Genomic DNA, 16,806 nt, shown 5'->3' with positions numbered 1-16,806 from the left:
TAAATAAACCTTTTCAGTAATTCGACTTTGGGCCTATTATATATGCAGAATTCCGTGCAACCTTTGTTTCCTCAATGGAGCAAAAGTCGTTTCAGTTTGAAGCCTAATGACAACTTCTGCAGACCTGCTGCTGAGAAGAGGTGTGACAGTCTAGCAGAAGTGATCACTCAATTAGTGACACAACATCTCTGACTAGGGTTCATGGAAAATACTAAGACATGGGGTAAGCTTAGTACACCCGTGAATTCTGATTTGTTGGAACAAGTATTACATAACAGATGTGTAGATATGTATGCCTCTAACTTGGAACATATGCTCTTTTCTCTACGAAAACACAATATATACCTTTAAAGCTGACAGGAGCTACAAGCTAGGCAACAGCACACACTTCACAAAATTGCATGTTGTATGTGACTGGAGAGGGGTGGGCGAGGAACAGGGACGTTTCCTAAGGCAGTGAAAATATTAAGTGTAGGAAGCTGGCTCTGTATATACTATCTCAAAGTGAGAGATAGTGTGCACAGAGTCCAGGGGTTCCCCTTAAAGGTTGATAGTGGCAAAATGAAAATGTCACTTACCCAGTGTACATCTGTTCGTGGCATCGGTCGCTGGAGATTCACATGTTCTGCATAGCTCGCCATCTGGTGTTGGGTTGGAGTGTTACAAGTTGTTTTTCTTCGAAGAAGTCTTTCGAGTCACGAGACCGAGTGACTCCTCCTTCTGTCTCCATTGCGCATGGGCGTCGACTCCATCTTCGATTGTTTTCCCCGCAGAGGGTGAGGTAGGAGTTGTGTTGTAGTAATAGTGCCCATGCAATGGAGTGACTAAGTATGTACCTATTTAAGGTTAAAATAATATATACAAATGTACAAAGTTGAAGCTAACTTCCGAACTGCTACAGGCTCCCGGGGAGGCGGGTGGGCACATGTGAATCTCCAGCGACCGATGCCACGAACAGATGTACACTGGGTAAGTGACATTTTCAGTTCAATGGCATCTGTCGCTGTAGATACACATGTTCTGCATAGACTAGTAAGCAGTTATCTCCCCAAAAGCGGTGGCTCAGCCTGTAGGAATGGAAGTGGTTTGAAATAATTTTCTTAACACGGCTTGACCTACTGTGGCTTGCTGTGCGGATAGCACGTCTACACAGTAGTGCTTGGTGAACGTGTGTGGCGTAGACCATGTGGCTGCCTTACATATTTCTTGCATTGGGATGTTTCCTAGAAAGGCCATGGTAGCACCTTTTTTTCTGGTTGAGTGTGCCCTTGGTGTAATGGGCAGTTGTCGTTTTGCTTTAAGGTAGCAGATTTGGATGCATTTAACTATCCATCTGGCTATACCTTGTTTTGATATTGGGTTTCCTGCATGAGGTTTTTGGAATGCAATAAATAGTTGTTTAGTCTTTCTGATGTTCTTCGTTCTGTCAATGTAGTACATTAATGCTCTTTTGACATCTAATGTATGTAGTGCCCTCTCAGCTACGGAATCTGGCTGTGGGAAGAACACTGGTAGTTCCACTGTTTGATTTAGGTGGAACGGTGAAATAACCTTTGGTAAAAATTTAGGATTAGTCCTTAGGAGGACTTTATTTTTGTGTAGTTGTATAAAAGGTTCTTGTATTGTAAACGCCTGAATTTCGCTTACTCTTCTTAGAGATGTAATGGCGATGAGAAATGCAACCTTCCAGGTTAGGAACTGTATTTCGCAAGAGTGCATGGGTTCAAAAGGTGGACCCATGAGTCTTGTTAAGACAACATTTAAGTTCCATGAAGGAACTGGTGGTGTTCTTGGTGGTATAATTCTTTTAAGGCCTTCCATGAATGCTTTAATGACTGGTATCCTATATAGGGAAGTTGAATAGGTAGTCTGCAGGTATGCAGATATTGCTGCAAGGTGTATTTTAATGGAAGAGAAGGCTAGGTTAGATTTTTGTAAGTGAAGCAAGTAACCCACTACATCCTTTGGAGTTGCGTGTAAAGGTTGGATCTGATTATGATGGCAGTAGCAAACAAACCTCTTCCATTTACTTGCATAGCAGTGCCTAGTGGACGGCCTTCTGGCTTGCTTTATGACTTCCATACATTCTTGGGTAAGTTGTAAGTGTCCGAATTCTAGGATTTCAGGAGCCAGATTGCTAGATTCAGCGATGCTGGATCTGGATGTCTGATCTGTTGGTTGTGTTGTGTTAACAGATCCGGCCTATTGGGCAATTTGATGTGGGGTACTACTGATAGGTCTAGCAGTGTTGTGTACCAGGGTTGCCTTGCCCAAGTTGGTGCTATTAATATGAGTTTGAGTTTGTTTTGACTCAATTTGTTTACCAGATAAGGAAGGAGAGGGAGAGGAGGAAAAGCGTAGGCAAATATCCCTGACCAGTTCATCCATAGGGCATTGCCTTGGGACTGCCTGTGTGGGTATCTGGATGCAAAGTTTTGGCATTTTGCGTTCTCTTTTGTTGCAAACAAGTCTATTTGAGGTGTTCCCCAGAGTCTGAAGTAAGTGTTTAGAATTTAGGGGTGAATTTCCCATTCGTGGACCTGTTGGTGATCTGGAGAGAGATTGTCTGCAAGTTGATTCTGGATCCCTGGAATAAACCGTGCTATTAGGCGAATGTGGTTGTGAATTGCCCATCGCCATATCTTTTGTGCCAGCAGGCTCAACTGCGTTGAGTGTGTCCCCCCTTGTTTGTTTAGATAATACATTGTTGTCATGTTGTCTGTTTTGACAAGAATGTATTTGTGAGTTATAATTGGTTGGAAAGCCCTTAATGCTTGAAAAACTGCTAGCATTTCTAGGTGATTTATATGCAGTTTTGTTTGATGTACGTTCCATTGTCCTTGTATGCTGTGTTGATCGAGGTGTGCTCCCCACCCTGTCATGGAAGCATCTGTTGTTATTACGTATTGTGGCACTGGGTCTTGGAAAGGCCGCCCTTTGTTTAAATTTATACTGTTCCACCATAGAAGCGAGAGGTAAGTTTGGTGGTCTATCAACACCAGATCTAGAAGGTGACCCTGTGCTTGTGACCATTGTGATGCTAGGCACTGTTGTAAGGGCCTCATGTGCAGTCTTGCGTTCGGGACAATGGCTATGCATGAGGACATCATGCCTAGGAGTTGTAATATCATCTTTGCTTGTATTGTTTGTGTTGGATACATGCGTTGTATGATCTTGTTGAAATTTTGATTCTTTGTGGACTTGGAGTGGCTACTCCTTTTGTTGTGTCTATTATGGCTCCCAGGTATTGTTGTACTTTGCACGGCAAAATTTTGGATTTTGCAAAGTTGACGGGGAAACCTAGTTTGTAGAGGGTTTGTATGATTTGATTTGTGTGGTGTAAGCACTTTGTTAGTGAATTGGTTTTGATTAGCCAGTCGTCTAGATACGGGAATACATGTATTTGTTGCCTTCTGATGTGTGCAGCCACTACTGCTAGACATTTGGTAAAGACTCTTGGTGCGGTTGTTAAACCAAAAGGCAATACTTTGAATTGGTAATGTATTCCTTTGAATACGAACCGTAGGTATTTTCTGTGCGATTGATGTATTGGTATATGGAAATACGCGTCTTTGAGGTCTAGGGTTGTCATGTAGTCCTGTAGTTTTAGCAATGGTAACACTTCTTGTAGCGTGACCATGTGAAAGTGGTCTGATTTGATGTAGGTGTTTAGTATTCTGAGGTCTAGGATTGGTCTCAGTGTTTTGTCCTTTTTTGGTATTAAGAAGTACAGTGAATAGACTTCTGTGTTTGTTTGTGTGTTTGGTACTAATTCGATTGCATTCTTTTGCAATAGTGCTTGAACTTCTATTTCCAGAAGTTCGGAATGTTGTTTTGATAAATTCTGTGCTTTTGGTGGTATGTTTGGAGGGAATTTTAGGAATTCTATGCAATAACCATGTTGGATAATTGCTAAGACCCAAGTGTCTGTAGTTATTTCCTCCCATGCTTTGTAATAATGACCTATTCTTCCCCCCACTGGTGTTGTGTGGAGGGGGTGAGTGACATCTGAGTCACTGCTTGGTTGTAGGGGTTTTGGGGCTTTGAAATTTTCCTCTATTCCTAGGGAATTGCCCTCCTCTGTATTGACCCCGAAAGCCTCCCCTGTACTGTCCCTGGTAGCTGGACGGTGTTGCCTGCGAGGTGCTGGCTTGTGTGGCCTGACCCCGAAACCCCCCTCTAAAGGGTGTCTTGCGGAAGGTGCTGTAGGTTCCTCTGCTCTGTGGGGAGTAGAGTGCGCCCATGGCTTTAGCAGTGTCAGTGTCAGTGTCTTTTTTTAGTTTTTCGTTGAATGGCATATTGAGCACTGCCTGCTGTATCTCTGGTTTGAACCCAGACGTTCTTAGCCATGCGTGCCTTCTAATGGTCACAGATGTATTAATTGTTCTTGCAGCTGTGTCTGCTGCGTCCATAGAGGATCGTATCTGGTTATTTGATATGTTCTGTCCTTCCTCAACCACCTGCTTTGCCCTCTTTTGTAGTTCCTTGGGTAGATGCTCGATGAGGTGTTGCATCTTATCCCAATGGGCTCTGTCATAGCGCGCAAGTAGTGCTTGAGAGTTAGCGATGCGCCACTGGTTTGCAGCTTGTACTGCGACTCTTTTCCCAGCTGCATCGAACTTGCGGCTCTCTTTATCTGGGGGTGGTGCATCCCCAGATGTGTGGGAGTTGGCTCTTTTCCGAGCTGCTCCTACTACGACGGAATCTGGTGGCAGCTGTGTGCTGATGAAAACAGGGTCTGTAGGAGGTGCCTTATATTTCTTTTCCACCCTTGGCGTTATTGCCCTACTTTTGACCGGCTCCTTGAAGATTTCCTTTGCGTGCCGAAGCATACCTGGCAGCATAGGCAGGCTTTGGTAGGAGCTGTGGGTGGAGGAGAGGGTGTTGAATAAAAAGTCATCCTCGACTTGTTCTGAGTGGAGGTTTACGTTGTGGAATTGTGCCGCTCTAGCCACCACTTGAGAATATGCTGTGCTGTCTTCTGGTGGTGAGGGCTTTGTTGGATATGCCTCCGGACTGTTGTCCGACACTGGGGCGTCATATAAGTCCCAAGCGTCTTGATCCTGGTCACCTTGGCTCATGGTGGTGTGAGCCGGTGAATGTGACGGAGTTTGTGCTGGTGAGACGTTAATTACAGGTGGAGGAGAGGGTGGCGGAGTCACCTTTTTCACCATCTTGGTTTGTGGCGCCTGGTCTGTTTGAAACTCCAGTCTCCTTTTTCTCCTAATAGGGGGAAGGGTGCTTATTTTTCCTGTTCCCTGCTGTATGAAAATACGTTTTTTGCGTATGGTCCACTTCGGTGGATTGCAGCTCTTCCTCAAACCTATGCTTTCGCATCTGAGAGGACAGTGATTGCTCCTCTGTATAAGAGCCTGGACCTGGGTCGGTTACGGGTTGTTTCGGCACCGAAACCCTGTCTGTATGTTTTTTCGGCTCTGAGGTGGCTTTTTTCTTTTTTGGAGTCGAAACCTCTCGGCGTCGATCTTCGTCGGTGCCGCTGTCTCGGCGTCGAGCCGTTTCTACACCGCTATCTCGGTGTCGTTGCTTTTCTCCAGCACTTTCTCGATCCCGAGAAGGCTGCGTGCTGGTGTCTCGACCGGAGTCGGACGATCTAGGCACTGTTTGGGCCTTTTTCGGTGCCGATGGTCGGTCACCGAATTTATGGGTGGAGCCATGGCCTGGTGGCAGTGGCGTCCCCTGGGCCTTGTCACTTTTCTTATGTGTTGTTTTCGACGTCTTACTCACAGTTCTTTGATCGTCGAATTCCTCGGAGTCCGATTCGTGGATCGAAAAGGTTTCTTCTTCCTCTTGTTCCTCGAATTCTCGGTGCGCTGTCTGCGTGGATGCCATCTGAAGTCTCCTGGCTCGACAGTCACGGAGTGTCTTTCGGGACCGGAACGCGCGACAGGCCTCGCAAGTCTCCTCACTGTGCTCAGGTGACAGGCACAGGTTACAGACCAAATGTTGGTCTGTATACGGGTATTTGTTGTGGCATTTGGGACAAAAACGGAACGGGGTCCGTTCCATCGGCGTTGTTCTACACGCGGTCGGGCCGACCAGGCCCCGACGGGGGATCGAAAACTATCCCGAAGGGCACCGGAGCGCGTCGACCTTCGATGCGGTGTTGAATCTAACTACGCCGATCCCAAACGCAACAATACCGACGAAAATCTTCCGATATTTACTAACTTTCCGTTCCGAAACTCGGAGCGACAGGAACACGTCCGAACCCGATGGCGGAAAGAAAACAATCGAAGATGGAGTCGACGCCCATGCGCAATGGAGACAGAAGGAGGAGTCACTCGGTCCCGTGACTCGAAAGACTTCTTCGAAGAAAAACAACTTGTAACACTCCGACCCAACACCAGATGGCGAGCTATGCAGAACATGTGTATCTACAGCGACAGATGCCATCGAACTTAGGTAATACTAATTGTAAGGAAATGCCTCCTTGGCATGGTTACCCCCTGACTTTTTGCCTTTGCTGATGCTATGTTTTGAATTGAAAGTGTGCTGAGGCCTGCTAACCAGGCCCCAGCACCAGTGTTCTTTCCCTAACCTGTACTTTTGATTCCACAATTGGCACACCCTGGCATCCAGATAAGTCCCTTGTAACTGGTACCTCTGGTACCAAGGGCCCTGATGCCAGGGAAGGTCTCTAAGGGCTGCAGCATGTATTATGCCACCCTAGAGACCCCTCACTCAGCACAGACACACTGCTTACCAGCTTGTGTGTGCTAGTGAGAACAAAATGAGTAAGTCGACATGGCACTCCCCTCAGGGTGCCATGCCAGCCTCTCACTGCCTATGCAGTATAGGTAAGACACCCCTCTAGCAGGCCTTACAGCCCTAAGGCAGGGTGCACTATACCATAGGTGAGGGTACCAGTGCATGAGCACTGTGCCCCTACAGTGTCTAAGCAAAACCTTAGACATTGTAAGTGCAGGGTAGCCATAAGAGTATATGGTCTGGGAGTCTGTTTTACACGAACTCCACAGCACCATAATGGCTACACTGAAAACTGGGAAGTTTGGTATCAAACTTCTCAGCACAATAAATGCACACTGATGCCAGTGTACATTTTATTGTAAAATACACCACAGAGGGCACCTTAGAGGTGCCCCCTGAAACTTAACCGACTATCTGTGTAGGCTGACTGGTTCCAGCAGCCTGCCACACTAGAGACATGTTGCTGGCCCCATGGGGAGAGTGCCTTTGTCACTCTGAGGCCAGTAACAAAGCCTGCACTGTGTGGAGATGCTAACACCTCCCCCAGGCAGGAGCTATAACACCTGGCGGTGAGCCTCAAAGGCTCACCCCTTTGTCACAGCACCACAGGACACTCCAGCTAGTGGAGTTGCCCGCCCCCTCCGGCCCCGGCCCCCACTTTTGGCGGCAAGGCCGGAGAAAATAATGAGAATAACAAGGAGGAGTCACTGGCCAGTCAGGACAGTCCCTAAGGTGTCCTGAGCTGAGGTGACTCTAACTTTTAGAAATCCTCCATCTTGCAGATGGAGGATTCCCCCAATAGGATTAGGGATGTGACCCCCCTCCCCTTGGGAGGAGGCACAAAGAGGGTGTACTCACCCTCAGGGCTAGTAGCCATTGGCTACTAACCCCCCAGACCTAAACACGCCCTTAAATTTAGTATTTAAGGGCTCTCCCTGAACCTAGAAATCAGATTCTTGCAACTACAAGAAGAAGGACTGCCGAGCTGACAAACCCGTGCAGAGGAAGACCAGAAGACACCAACTGCCTTGGCCCCAGACTTACCGGCCTGTCTCCTGCCTTCCAAAGAAACCTGCTCCAGCGACGCTTTCCAAGGGACCAGCGACCTCTGAATCCTCTGAGGACTGCCCTGCTTCGAAAAAGACAAGAAACTCCCGAGGACAGCGGCCCTGCTCCAAAAGAACTGCAACTTTGTTACAAGGAGCAGATTTAAAGACCCCTGCAACTCCCCGCAAGAAGCGTGAGACTTGCAACACTGCACCCGGCGACCCCGACTCGACTGGTGGAGAACAACCAACTCAGGGAGGACCCTCCGGCGACTCTACGACTGTGAGTAACCAAAGTTGTCCCCCTGATCCCCCACAGCGACGCCTGCAGAGGGAATCCCCAGGCTCCCCCTGACCGCGACTGTCTGAACTCCATTTCCCGACGGCTGGAAAAGACCCTGCACCCGCAGCCCCCAGCCCCTAAAGAAACGGAACTTCTGTGCAGGAGTGACCCCCAGGAGGCCCTCTCCCTTGCCCAGGTGGTGGCTACCCCGAGGAGCCCCCCCCTTGCCTGCCTGCATCGCTGAAGAGACCCCTTGGTCTCCTATTGAAAACTGAAGGAAACCCGACGCGTGTTTGCACACTGCACCCGGCCGCCCCCGCGCTGCTGAGGGTGTACTTTCTGTGCTACTTTGTGTCCCCCCCGGTGCCCTACAAAACCCCCCTGGTCTGCCCTCCGAAGACGCGGGTACTTACCTGCTGGCAGACTGGAACCGGGGCACCCCCTTCTCTTCATTATAGCCTAGGTGTTTTGGGCACCTCTTTGACCTTTGCACCTGACCGGCCCTGAGCTGCTGGTGTGATAACTTTGGGGTTGCTCTGAACCCCCAACGGTGGGCTACCTTGGACCAAAAACTCAAACCTGTAAGTGACTTACTTACCTGTGAAAACTAACAATAACTTACCTCCCCCAGGAACTGTGAATATTGCACTGTGTCCACTTTTAAAACAGCTTATTGTGTTTTATGCAAAAAGTATACATGCTAAAGTAATGATTCAAAGTTCCTAGAGTACTTACCTGCAATACCTTTCAAAAGAGCTATTACATGTAAAATTTGAACCTGTGGTTCTTAAAATAAACTAAGAAAAGATATTTTTCTATAACAAAACCTATTGGCTGGATTTGTCTCTGAGTGTGTGTACCTCATTTATTGTCTATGTGTATGTACAACAAATGCTTAACACTACTCCTTGGATAAGCCTACTGCTCGACCACACTACCACAAAATAGAGCATTAGTATTATCTCTTTTTTTACCACTATTTTACCTCTAAGGGGAACCCTTGGACTCTGTGCATGCTATTCCTTACTTTGAAATAGCACATACAGAGCCAACTTCCTACACTAATACTCTATTTTGTGGTAGTATGGCCGAGCAGTAGGCTTATCAGAGGGTTGTGTTAAACATTTGTTGTAAACACACAGACAATAAATGAGGAACACACACTCAAATAGTTAACTCCAGGCCAATAGTTTTTAAATAGAAAAATATGTTTTCTTAATTTATTTTAGAACCTCAAGATTCAAGATTTGAGGTAAGTACATAAAATGAAAGGTACTTCACACAGGTAAGTATAGAACTTTGATTTAAAACAGTAGTACACACAATTTTGGTTAAAATGGCAATAAGCTATTTTAAAAGTGGACACATCTGTGTGCCAGGGCTGTGCCAATTGTGGGAGCAAAGGTACAGTTTAGGGAAAAAAACACTGGTGCTGGGGCCTGGTTAGCAGGGTCCCAGCACACTTTCAATCATAACTGGCATCAACAAAAGGCCAAAGGTTAGGGGGTAACCATGCCAAGGAAGGCATTTCCTTACACTAAGCCTTTATAAGGTCAGGGCTGCTAATCCAATTTTAGGCACAAATTCCCACTTGTGTCCCAAATGCAAATTAGGCACATACTGCAAATGTCTACTGTCAGAAACCGCCCCACACTGTGTTTATAAACTGTGCAAAATAACACTGTTTAACCAGCAAATTATGAATGATTCCCCATTCTTGGATGTACTAACTAACTGGATGTGAAGTGCTAGTTTCTGTACCCTACGATATTGCAAATTCATAGCACATTATTTGCAGCTGATTTTTGCAGCCCTATTGTGGACCCTTTGTATCTCTTGAACGGAGTGTCAAGAAGAGTCTTGGCCTGTCTAGCGTATTTTGGCTACAGAGTTTCGCTCCTAGATTATTTAATCAAGGACCTCTTGTATTGCACCTGTCTCAAGCCTTCAGGTGCAGCTCACCCGTATCTGGTCGTTCAGCATGGTCTCTTCTGGGTCCTCATCCAGTTCTCGCTGTGGGTAGGTACTGATCCCATGGGCATCCAGGTCTTGCCGGATCTGTGGGGCCAATAAACAATGTCCGTTAGTCACTCATTAGAAACAGCTGGCCGACAAGTCTACTTCTTTGCCTGAAGATTATTTCACTCAATAACTCTTATCACTCTGCACCCTGAGCTTTTCTTATTAAGCCTTAGGCTATAGTGTCCACCATGAACAGCTGTCGGTTGCTTCTCTCACACCAACACTTCCAAGCGTCACTTGCTGTCCTCTTCAGAAATATCGGACTACTCAAGACACAAAAATGTCTGATGTGGGATGGAATGACAAGAATGAACTCAAACGATTCATTATTAATCCACCTGCTGAACATACTAAACTCACAAAATCCAAAACTACTAATTATCTTCAAATGAGAAACAGATTGTCTCACAGGTTCTTGGCTGAGACTGTTACTTGATCTTGTTAAAAGCTAATTGGTGCTGCAACTCATCTTACCGCTCAAGCTATCTTGACAAGTACAGCCTTGTCAATTTACGACCAGACTTTACTGATTGGCCCAAACTAATCTCAGGCTCACTCACAGCTGTAGCTAGGCATGCCATCAACCTGCCATACTCAACTTTTTTATGGATTTATAATGCTTTCCTTAAAATCTGTGCTCTCAAGGCAAACCATCCAACATTCCTAACAAGAGGCATCAGCTTCGCTTCCAATCACAAATTGTGCCATCTTTCGCTTAGTTTCCCTATATCCAGTACACCCTCATTTGCACTCTGATCCTAGCCTAGTGCAGCTCAGGAAAAAGCTTGCATGTCCAGAACAGTTTTTCCTCAGCATGCCACATCACTGTACTCATGAATAAGGAACCCCTGACACACTGAGCTTCAGAGGCACCCAATTCGTTCCTTGCTTCCACCAGTCTGTGCAAGCCTTTACATCCAGAGATCCCCCTGGCATTCCTCAGGGCCACAGGACTCGCCGGCACCTGGCACAACTACACCCATGTGCCTCCTTATGCCTAGAGCAGCCTTTCCCACATGTAGAAATCCGGATCATATGCCTTTGTCACTCTTTATCTTATGTTGAGAGCAACGTCTCTGGAACCAAATAATACCCTACACCAACTCACCCCAACTCTAAAACCCTACCTAGTTGGACTCACCCGCTCTTTGAATTCCTCTCGTTCATCCAGGGTCATTGTGTCAGCCTTGGCGATCACAGGTACCACATTAACCACCTTACCAAGGCGCTTCATGAATTCCACATCCAGCGGACGTAACCTGCAGTAAACAAAAGCAGAGTGTGAGACTGAGCCTGAGTCTTGTAGGGTGCCCATTCATGCAGTAAGGAGGAAGGGCGATGGTGGTTCTAGGTGTGTGTGTTGGCATGCTCCCTTTCTCAGAACACTTTTTGGTGTCCACATCAAGACATCAGCGTGTGCCTCATGCAACATCTGCTTTCATCTGTCTTAAGCGTCACTGTGTTTATGAACACATCAGTTTACCTGTCCATTTGAACATGCGCACAGCTGCACATGGGTGCATCCTGGTGTTACGGTGTTCAATGAACTAAGAACGTGCGGAGTGTAACAAGGTGCAGCAACAGTCCCAGTGCCTTGTCCTATAAATAACTGCTTTGGTCCCCTGCTATTTACAAAAGCCACACAATGGGAAATCCACTGCTCAAAGGACATGAAGCAGATAGTGCAGTCTACCTACCTTGCAAAGAGCAAATGTAGATATATGTCATATTATGTTTCAACACCAGAAACTCTTCAAAAAAGGTAAGTACTGTTCCTGTAGATCGATTTTCAAGCAAGTAACAGTTTTACTCAAATGTGCTTTTATGCAGTAAAGACCTGAAAATACTTTTACTGCAATGGGGTCCTTTAAGAACATTCTCAGGTGTCCCCTGTTCGTTGTAGGGTGCTAGAGGAGCAACGTTCTTACAACACCAGTAGTACAGTTTTACCTGCCCTGGGGCATCCGAGTGCAGGGGTGCTGGACAAGTCAGGTGCCTTGCACACTGCACAGTTGGTGAAGCTGGGGGCCACCTAGAAAGAGGCAGCACAGTGGGTCCTGGGGACAAGTCTGGGAGCTCCCAATAGGGGCTTGGTCGGTGGGGATCCTAGGAGCAAGGGAACACCGTTGGCTGTCATGCACCTGGGCTGTGGAGCTCGGGTGCAGCAGGTTTTGGTCATCAGGTGCTCCTGCATCAAGGCGTCCACAATTCTTGGGTGGACCTGCAAAGAGGGGACAAAACCAGGGCAAACTGTCCACTCTGAGTGATGGCCTTTGACATGCTGATGTCCCTCAGCGGCTGGTCTCTGGTTGCGGCGTTGGAGTCCTGTCTGGACTCAAACAAGCACTGGTTGCTGTAAGGGGGCTGGTACCCCAGAAATTGGTACAGTTTGGCTCCGGTAGGCTCTGGGGTCTTCTCACTTGATGGGGAGACGGGTTGGTCCTACTGGAGCTTGGTGACTTCCTCCTGGGCAGCTGCTGCATCGGTGGACCCGGTGGTCAGCAGAACGGTGAACCGGACTTTGCGGTTGGTGCCTGCAAGCTGCGGGGAAGTGACTCTTCCACTTCAACAGAGAAGCTGATGGCTCGGTGAAGTGCCAGAGGCCCTCCTAGGCTTTTGGAGGAAGCACAGCTGCAGGACAAAATCAGGTTGTCATGATTGACGGAACAGGAGCAGGTAAGCAGGCAGGGTTTTGTGCCAAAGTCCACCAGCAGTCCACAGTTCTCGCTTCTTTGGCTCCTCTTGGCCCTTCTTCTTTTGTCAGATGAATATGTTCTTGTGCTGTCTGGAGGCCACCTAAATACTGAATTTAGGGGCATTTAGGGGAGTGCTGGGTAGTAGCCAATGGCCTACTTAACCCTGGAGTGAATACACCCCCTAAATGACCACTTCCTTAGGGAACTGGACATAACCTTGTCCCAGAGTTCCCAGTTCTAACAAAAACAAGCTGGTGGAACACTTTTTTCATGAAGCACATCAGGCTGCCCACCTTAAGGGTGTGACTAGCATGGTAGTGCACCACGCCTAACTGCATAGCGAATTTCCCACCTGTCCTGGTGTCAAATGAGCCTCAGGGCGGGGGTGGCAACTCTCAGGTCTGAATGAAGCCAGGATTCACATACCAAAAGTGGCAGGGTCTTTGAAGTCCCCTGGCCTTGGTATGCAGATTCACTAGCCATCCTCCTGGATGAGGTGACAAATTACTCCTGAACAGAGATTGTTTCTGGCCTCTGAGAGCGCAGGCGCTGGCCTCTAGGGGGTCAGAAACATGTCCTTGGTGGGAGGCTGATCAGTATCAGTCAGCCAGCACACTAGAGGACTAGTAGAATTCAGAGATCACCACTAAGGTGCCTTGTGGGTGCATGCAATAATAAATCCAAGACTGGCATCCGTCTATATTTATTAAGATGAGGTGTTTGATACCAAACACTATAGGCTTCAGTGAAGGTTCCCTGTTCACCTGCATTATCTAGCAATATAACTAGACATCACAGAGGCATATCTGCTCATGCAGACATACCCTCACATGTATTATAATGGACCCTGACATAGGGCTCTTAAGGCCTACTGTAGGGGTGACTTACATAAAATACATGCAATGACTTTGGCATCGCACACAATGTGTATGCCATGTCATGTTTACACTCATGGCTTGAACTATGACATGCAGTCTTCAATGGCAGGCTGTGTGCAATTTGTAGGGGTGTCCCTTGGGATGGCACAATACATGCTGCAGCCCTTAGGGACCATCTCTAGTACCCAGGCTCCAAGTACCAGGGGTACCACTTACCATGGTCTTACAGAGGTATTAGAGTGTGTGCCAATTGTGTACAATTAGGCTTTACTTTTTTTTAGGGGAAGAACGCTGGCACTGGGCACTGTTTAGCAGGAACCCAGTGCACCTCGTTCGAAAAACCTCAGTACCAGTGAGCAAAAAGTGGAGGTAATTGTGTCTAAAAGGGGCACTTTCCTACATTAGACTCATCTGGCAGGCGTTCTTTTAATAGTCATCTGTTAAAACATCTGACATCACATGAGGATGGACATACCGTCAAATGATTGACAAAGCCTGAGGGGGGACCAAAAAAAAAAAGGGACTTGAAATAAGGCAATTATTAACTCAACCAATAGAAGGTGGAATAATGCTGTAGGAAAGTGCCACTGTTGGCATGGTACCTGGGATACAGGTGCCAGTGTCACCATTGTGACAGAGAAACTGGTTTCCCCAGTACAGTATTTGGCTGGACAAACCTATCTAGATACCAATGTTGACAATGTAACTAAGGTCCATCCCATGGCTATGGTGACTTAAGATTGGGGAGGGGTTACTGGCCCACTGGAATGCTTGCTAGGGAATGATCTGGAGTCCTCAACTATGGCTGAGGTAGAGCTCAAAACCCATGCAGCCATGCTGGGAATCCCTGAACTGTTGTGTGTAAAAACTAGAGCACAAAGCAGAGCACAGGGTGAAAAATGAGTGTTGGAGCCTGGAAAAATCGACCAACCTTCCAAGAGAAAAGGTAAGAGTACTGGGGGACCAGCCTCTGAACAGCACAAGAAACAAGACTTCTCTTCTCAGAGGTCTTATCCCGTGAGGGAACTGAGTCCATGGAGCTGGAGCCTCATCAGGTAGCGCTCTTGAGCCCAGGGGGGCCCTCAAGGAAACAGCTGTACCAGGGACAAAAGACTTGTCCCACTCTTGAAGGCCTGAGGCAGCAAGCTCCTGCAAAGGAGAAGGGAGATGTCAGTGGATCCCACACAGACTATTGGGAAGATGGACTCCTTTACAATGAGGCCAGAGACCCTAAACCTGGTGCACCAGGAGAGTGGTAGTGCCACAGGAGTTTAGGGCGTTTATCCTAACTTTGGCCCATGACATCCCCCTACCTGGGAGTTTGGAACAAACCAAAACGTGGAGAGCAGTTGTCAACCAATTTTATTGTCCCAATATGTCCCAGAAAGTGAAGGTGTTTTGTAGCTCCTGTGTCACCTGTCAAGCCAGTGGCAAGACAGGTGGCCACCCAAAGGCCCCCATCATTCTACTTCCTGTGGTGGGGGTTCCCTTTGAAATGGTTGGTGTGGACATTGTGGGTCCACTTGAGCCACCCACAGCCTCAGGGAACAAGTACATACTGGTAGTAGTGGATCATGTTACCAGATAACCTGAAGCAATTCCCCTTAGGTCTACTACAGCTCCTGCAGTAGCCAAGACTGGTATTTTTACCAGAGTGAGTTTTCCTCAGGAGGTGGTTTCTGACAGAAGTGTCAACTTCATGTCAGCTTACCTGAAGCACATGTGGAATAAGTGTGGGGTGACTTATAAATTCACCACACCATACCATCCACAAACCAGTGGACATGTTGAAAGATTCAACCATACATTGAAGGGCATGATCATTGGGCTCCCTGAAAAACTCAAAAGGAGATGGGATGTCCTCCTGCCATGCTTGCTTTTCACCTACAGAGAGGTGCCCCAGAAGGGAGTAGGGTTTTCCCCCTTTGAACTTCTGTTTGGCCATCCTGTAAGGGGACCACTGACACTTGTTAAAGAAGGCTGGGAGAGACCTCGCCATGAGCCTAAACAAGATGTGGTGGACTATGTGCTTGGCCTTTGCTCTAGGATGGCTGAGTACATGGAAAATGAATCCAAAAACCTTGAGGCCAGCCAACAACTCCAGACGTTGTGATATGACCAAAAGGCTGGACTGGTAGAATTCCAATCAGGACAGAAAGTTTGTTTTCTGGAGCCTGTGGCTCCCAGGGCACTTCAGGACAGATGGAGCGGCCCTTTCCCAATACTAGAAAAGAAGAGTCTGGTCACCTACTTGGTGGACCTGGGCACTAGTAGGACATCCAAGAGAGTGATCCATGTTAACTGCCTGAAAATCTGCAGTGATAGGGCAGACATAATCATGCTGATGGTTACTGATGAGGATCAGGAAGCAGAGAGTGAACCTCTCCCTGGCCTCTTTCAACTGACCTTAAGGATGGGTAAGTAGATAGAGTTGTCTATTGAGATACTCTCTCTGCCCAACAGCAAGGTGACTGCAGGCATGTCTTACAGCAGTATGCTGAGCTCTTCTCTTTGACCCTTGGTCAGACACACTTGTGTACTCATGATGTGGACACAGGAGACAGTTTACCTGTCAAGACAAAAACATACAGAACATCTGACCAGCTCAAAGAAACATCAAAGTGGAAGTCCACAAGATGCTGGAGGTAGGGGTAACTGAGCACTCGGACAGTCTCTAGGCTAGCCTAGTGTTCTTAGTCCCAAAACCTCATACCAAAGATGGCAAGAGAGAAATGAGGTTCTGTGTGGACTATAGAAGTCTCAACTCTGTCACTAAGGCAGACGCATACCCTATACCCAGAGCAGATGAACTGATTGACAAGTTAGGTGCAGCCAAATTCTTAAGTACCTTTGATTTAACTGCAGGGTACTGGCAAATTAGGATGGCACCTGGAGCAAAAGAAAAGACAACATTCTCTACACTTCATGGGCATTATCAGTTTACTGGTATGGCTTTGGCTTAAAATATGCCCCTGCCACCTTACAAATGTTGGTGAATCAAGTCCTTGCTGGCTCAGAGTCCTTTAGTGCAGCATACCTAGATGATATTGCTGTCTTTAGCTCCAGCTAGCAGGATCATCTGATCCACCTGGGGAAAGTTTTGCAGGCCAGGCAATCAGCAGGGCTCACTATTGTAGCATCAAAGTGCCAAA

The 16,806-nt window shown here is 47.3% G+C and overlaps 1 protein-coding gene across 7 annotated transcripts in view; it reads right to left on the bottom strand.

The window, feature by feature from the left end:
- LOC138261581 (septin-9-like) overlaps positions 1 to 16,806 on the bottom strand; it is a 533,955-nt gene that overhangs the window by 145,593 nt on the left and 371,556 nt on the right. For all 7 annotated transcript variants that reach the window (XM_069210671.1, XM_069210668.1, XM_069210669.1 and 4 more), the window contains 2 exons: positions 11,222 to 11,339; positions 10,021 to 10,116 (listed from right to left, as the gene is read on the bottom strand). In XM_069210671.1, coding sequence (XP_069066772.1) covers positions 10,021 to 10,116; positions 11,222 to 11,339 — 214 coding nt within the window. The remainder of the gene's footprint in view (positions 1 to 10,020; positions 10,117 to 11,221; positions 11,340 to 16,806) is intronic.

This window comes from Pleurodeles waltl, chromosome 10, assembly GCF_031143425.1.
Source record: "Pleurodeles waltl isolate 20211129_DDA chromosome 10, aPleWal1.hap1.20221129, whole genome shotgun sequence".
NCBI classification, from domain to species: Eukaryota; Metazoa; Chordata; class Amphibia; order Caudata; family Salamandridae; genus Pleurodeles; species Pleurodeles waltl.
Note: the sequence above shows the minus strand (reverse complement) of the source record. Positions and strands in the feature narration are given on the sequence as shown.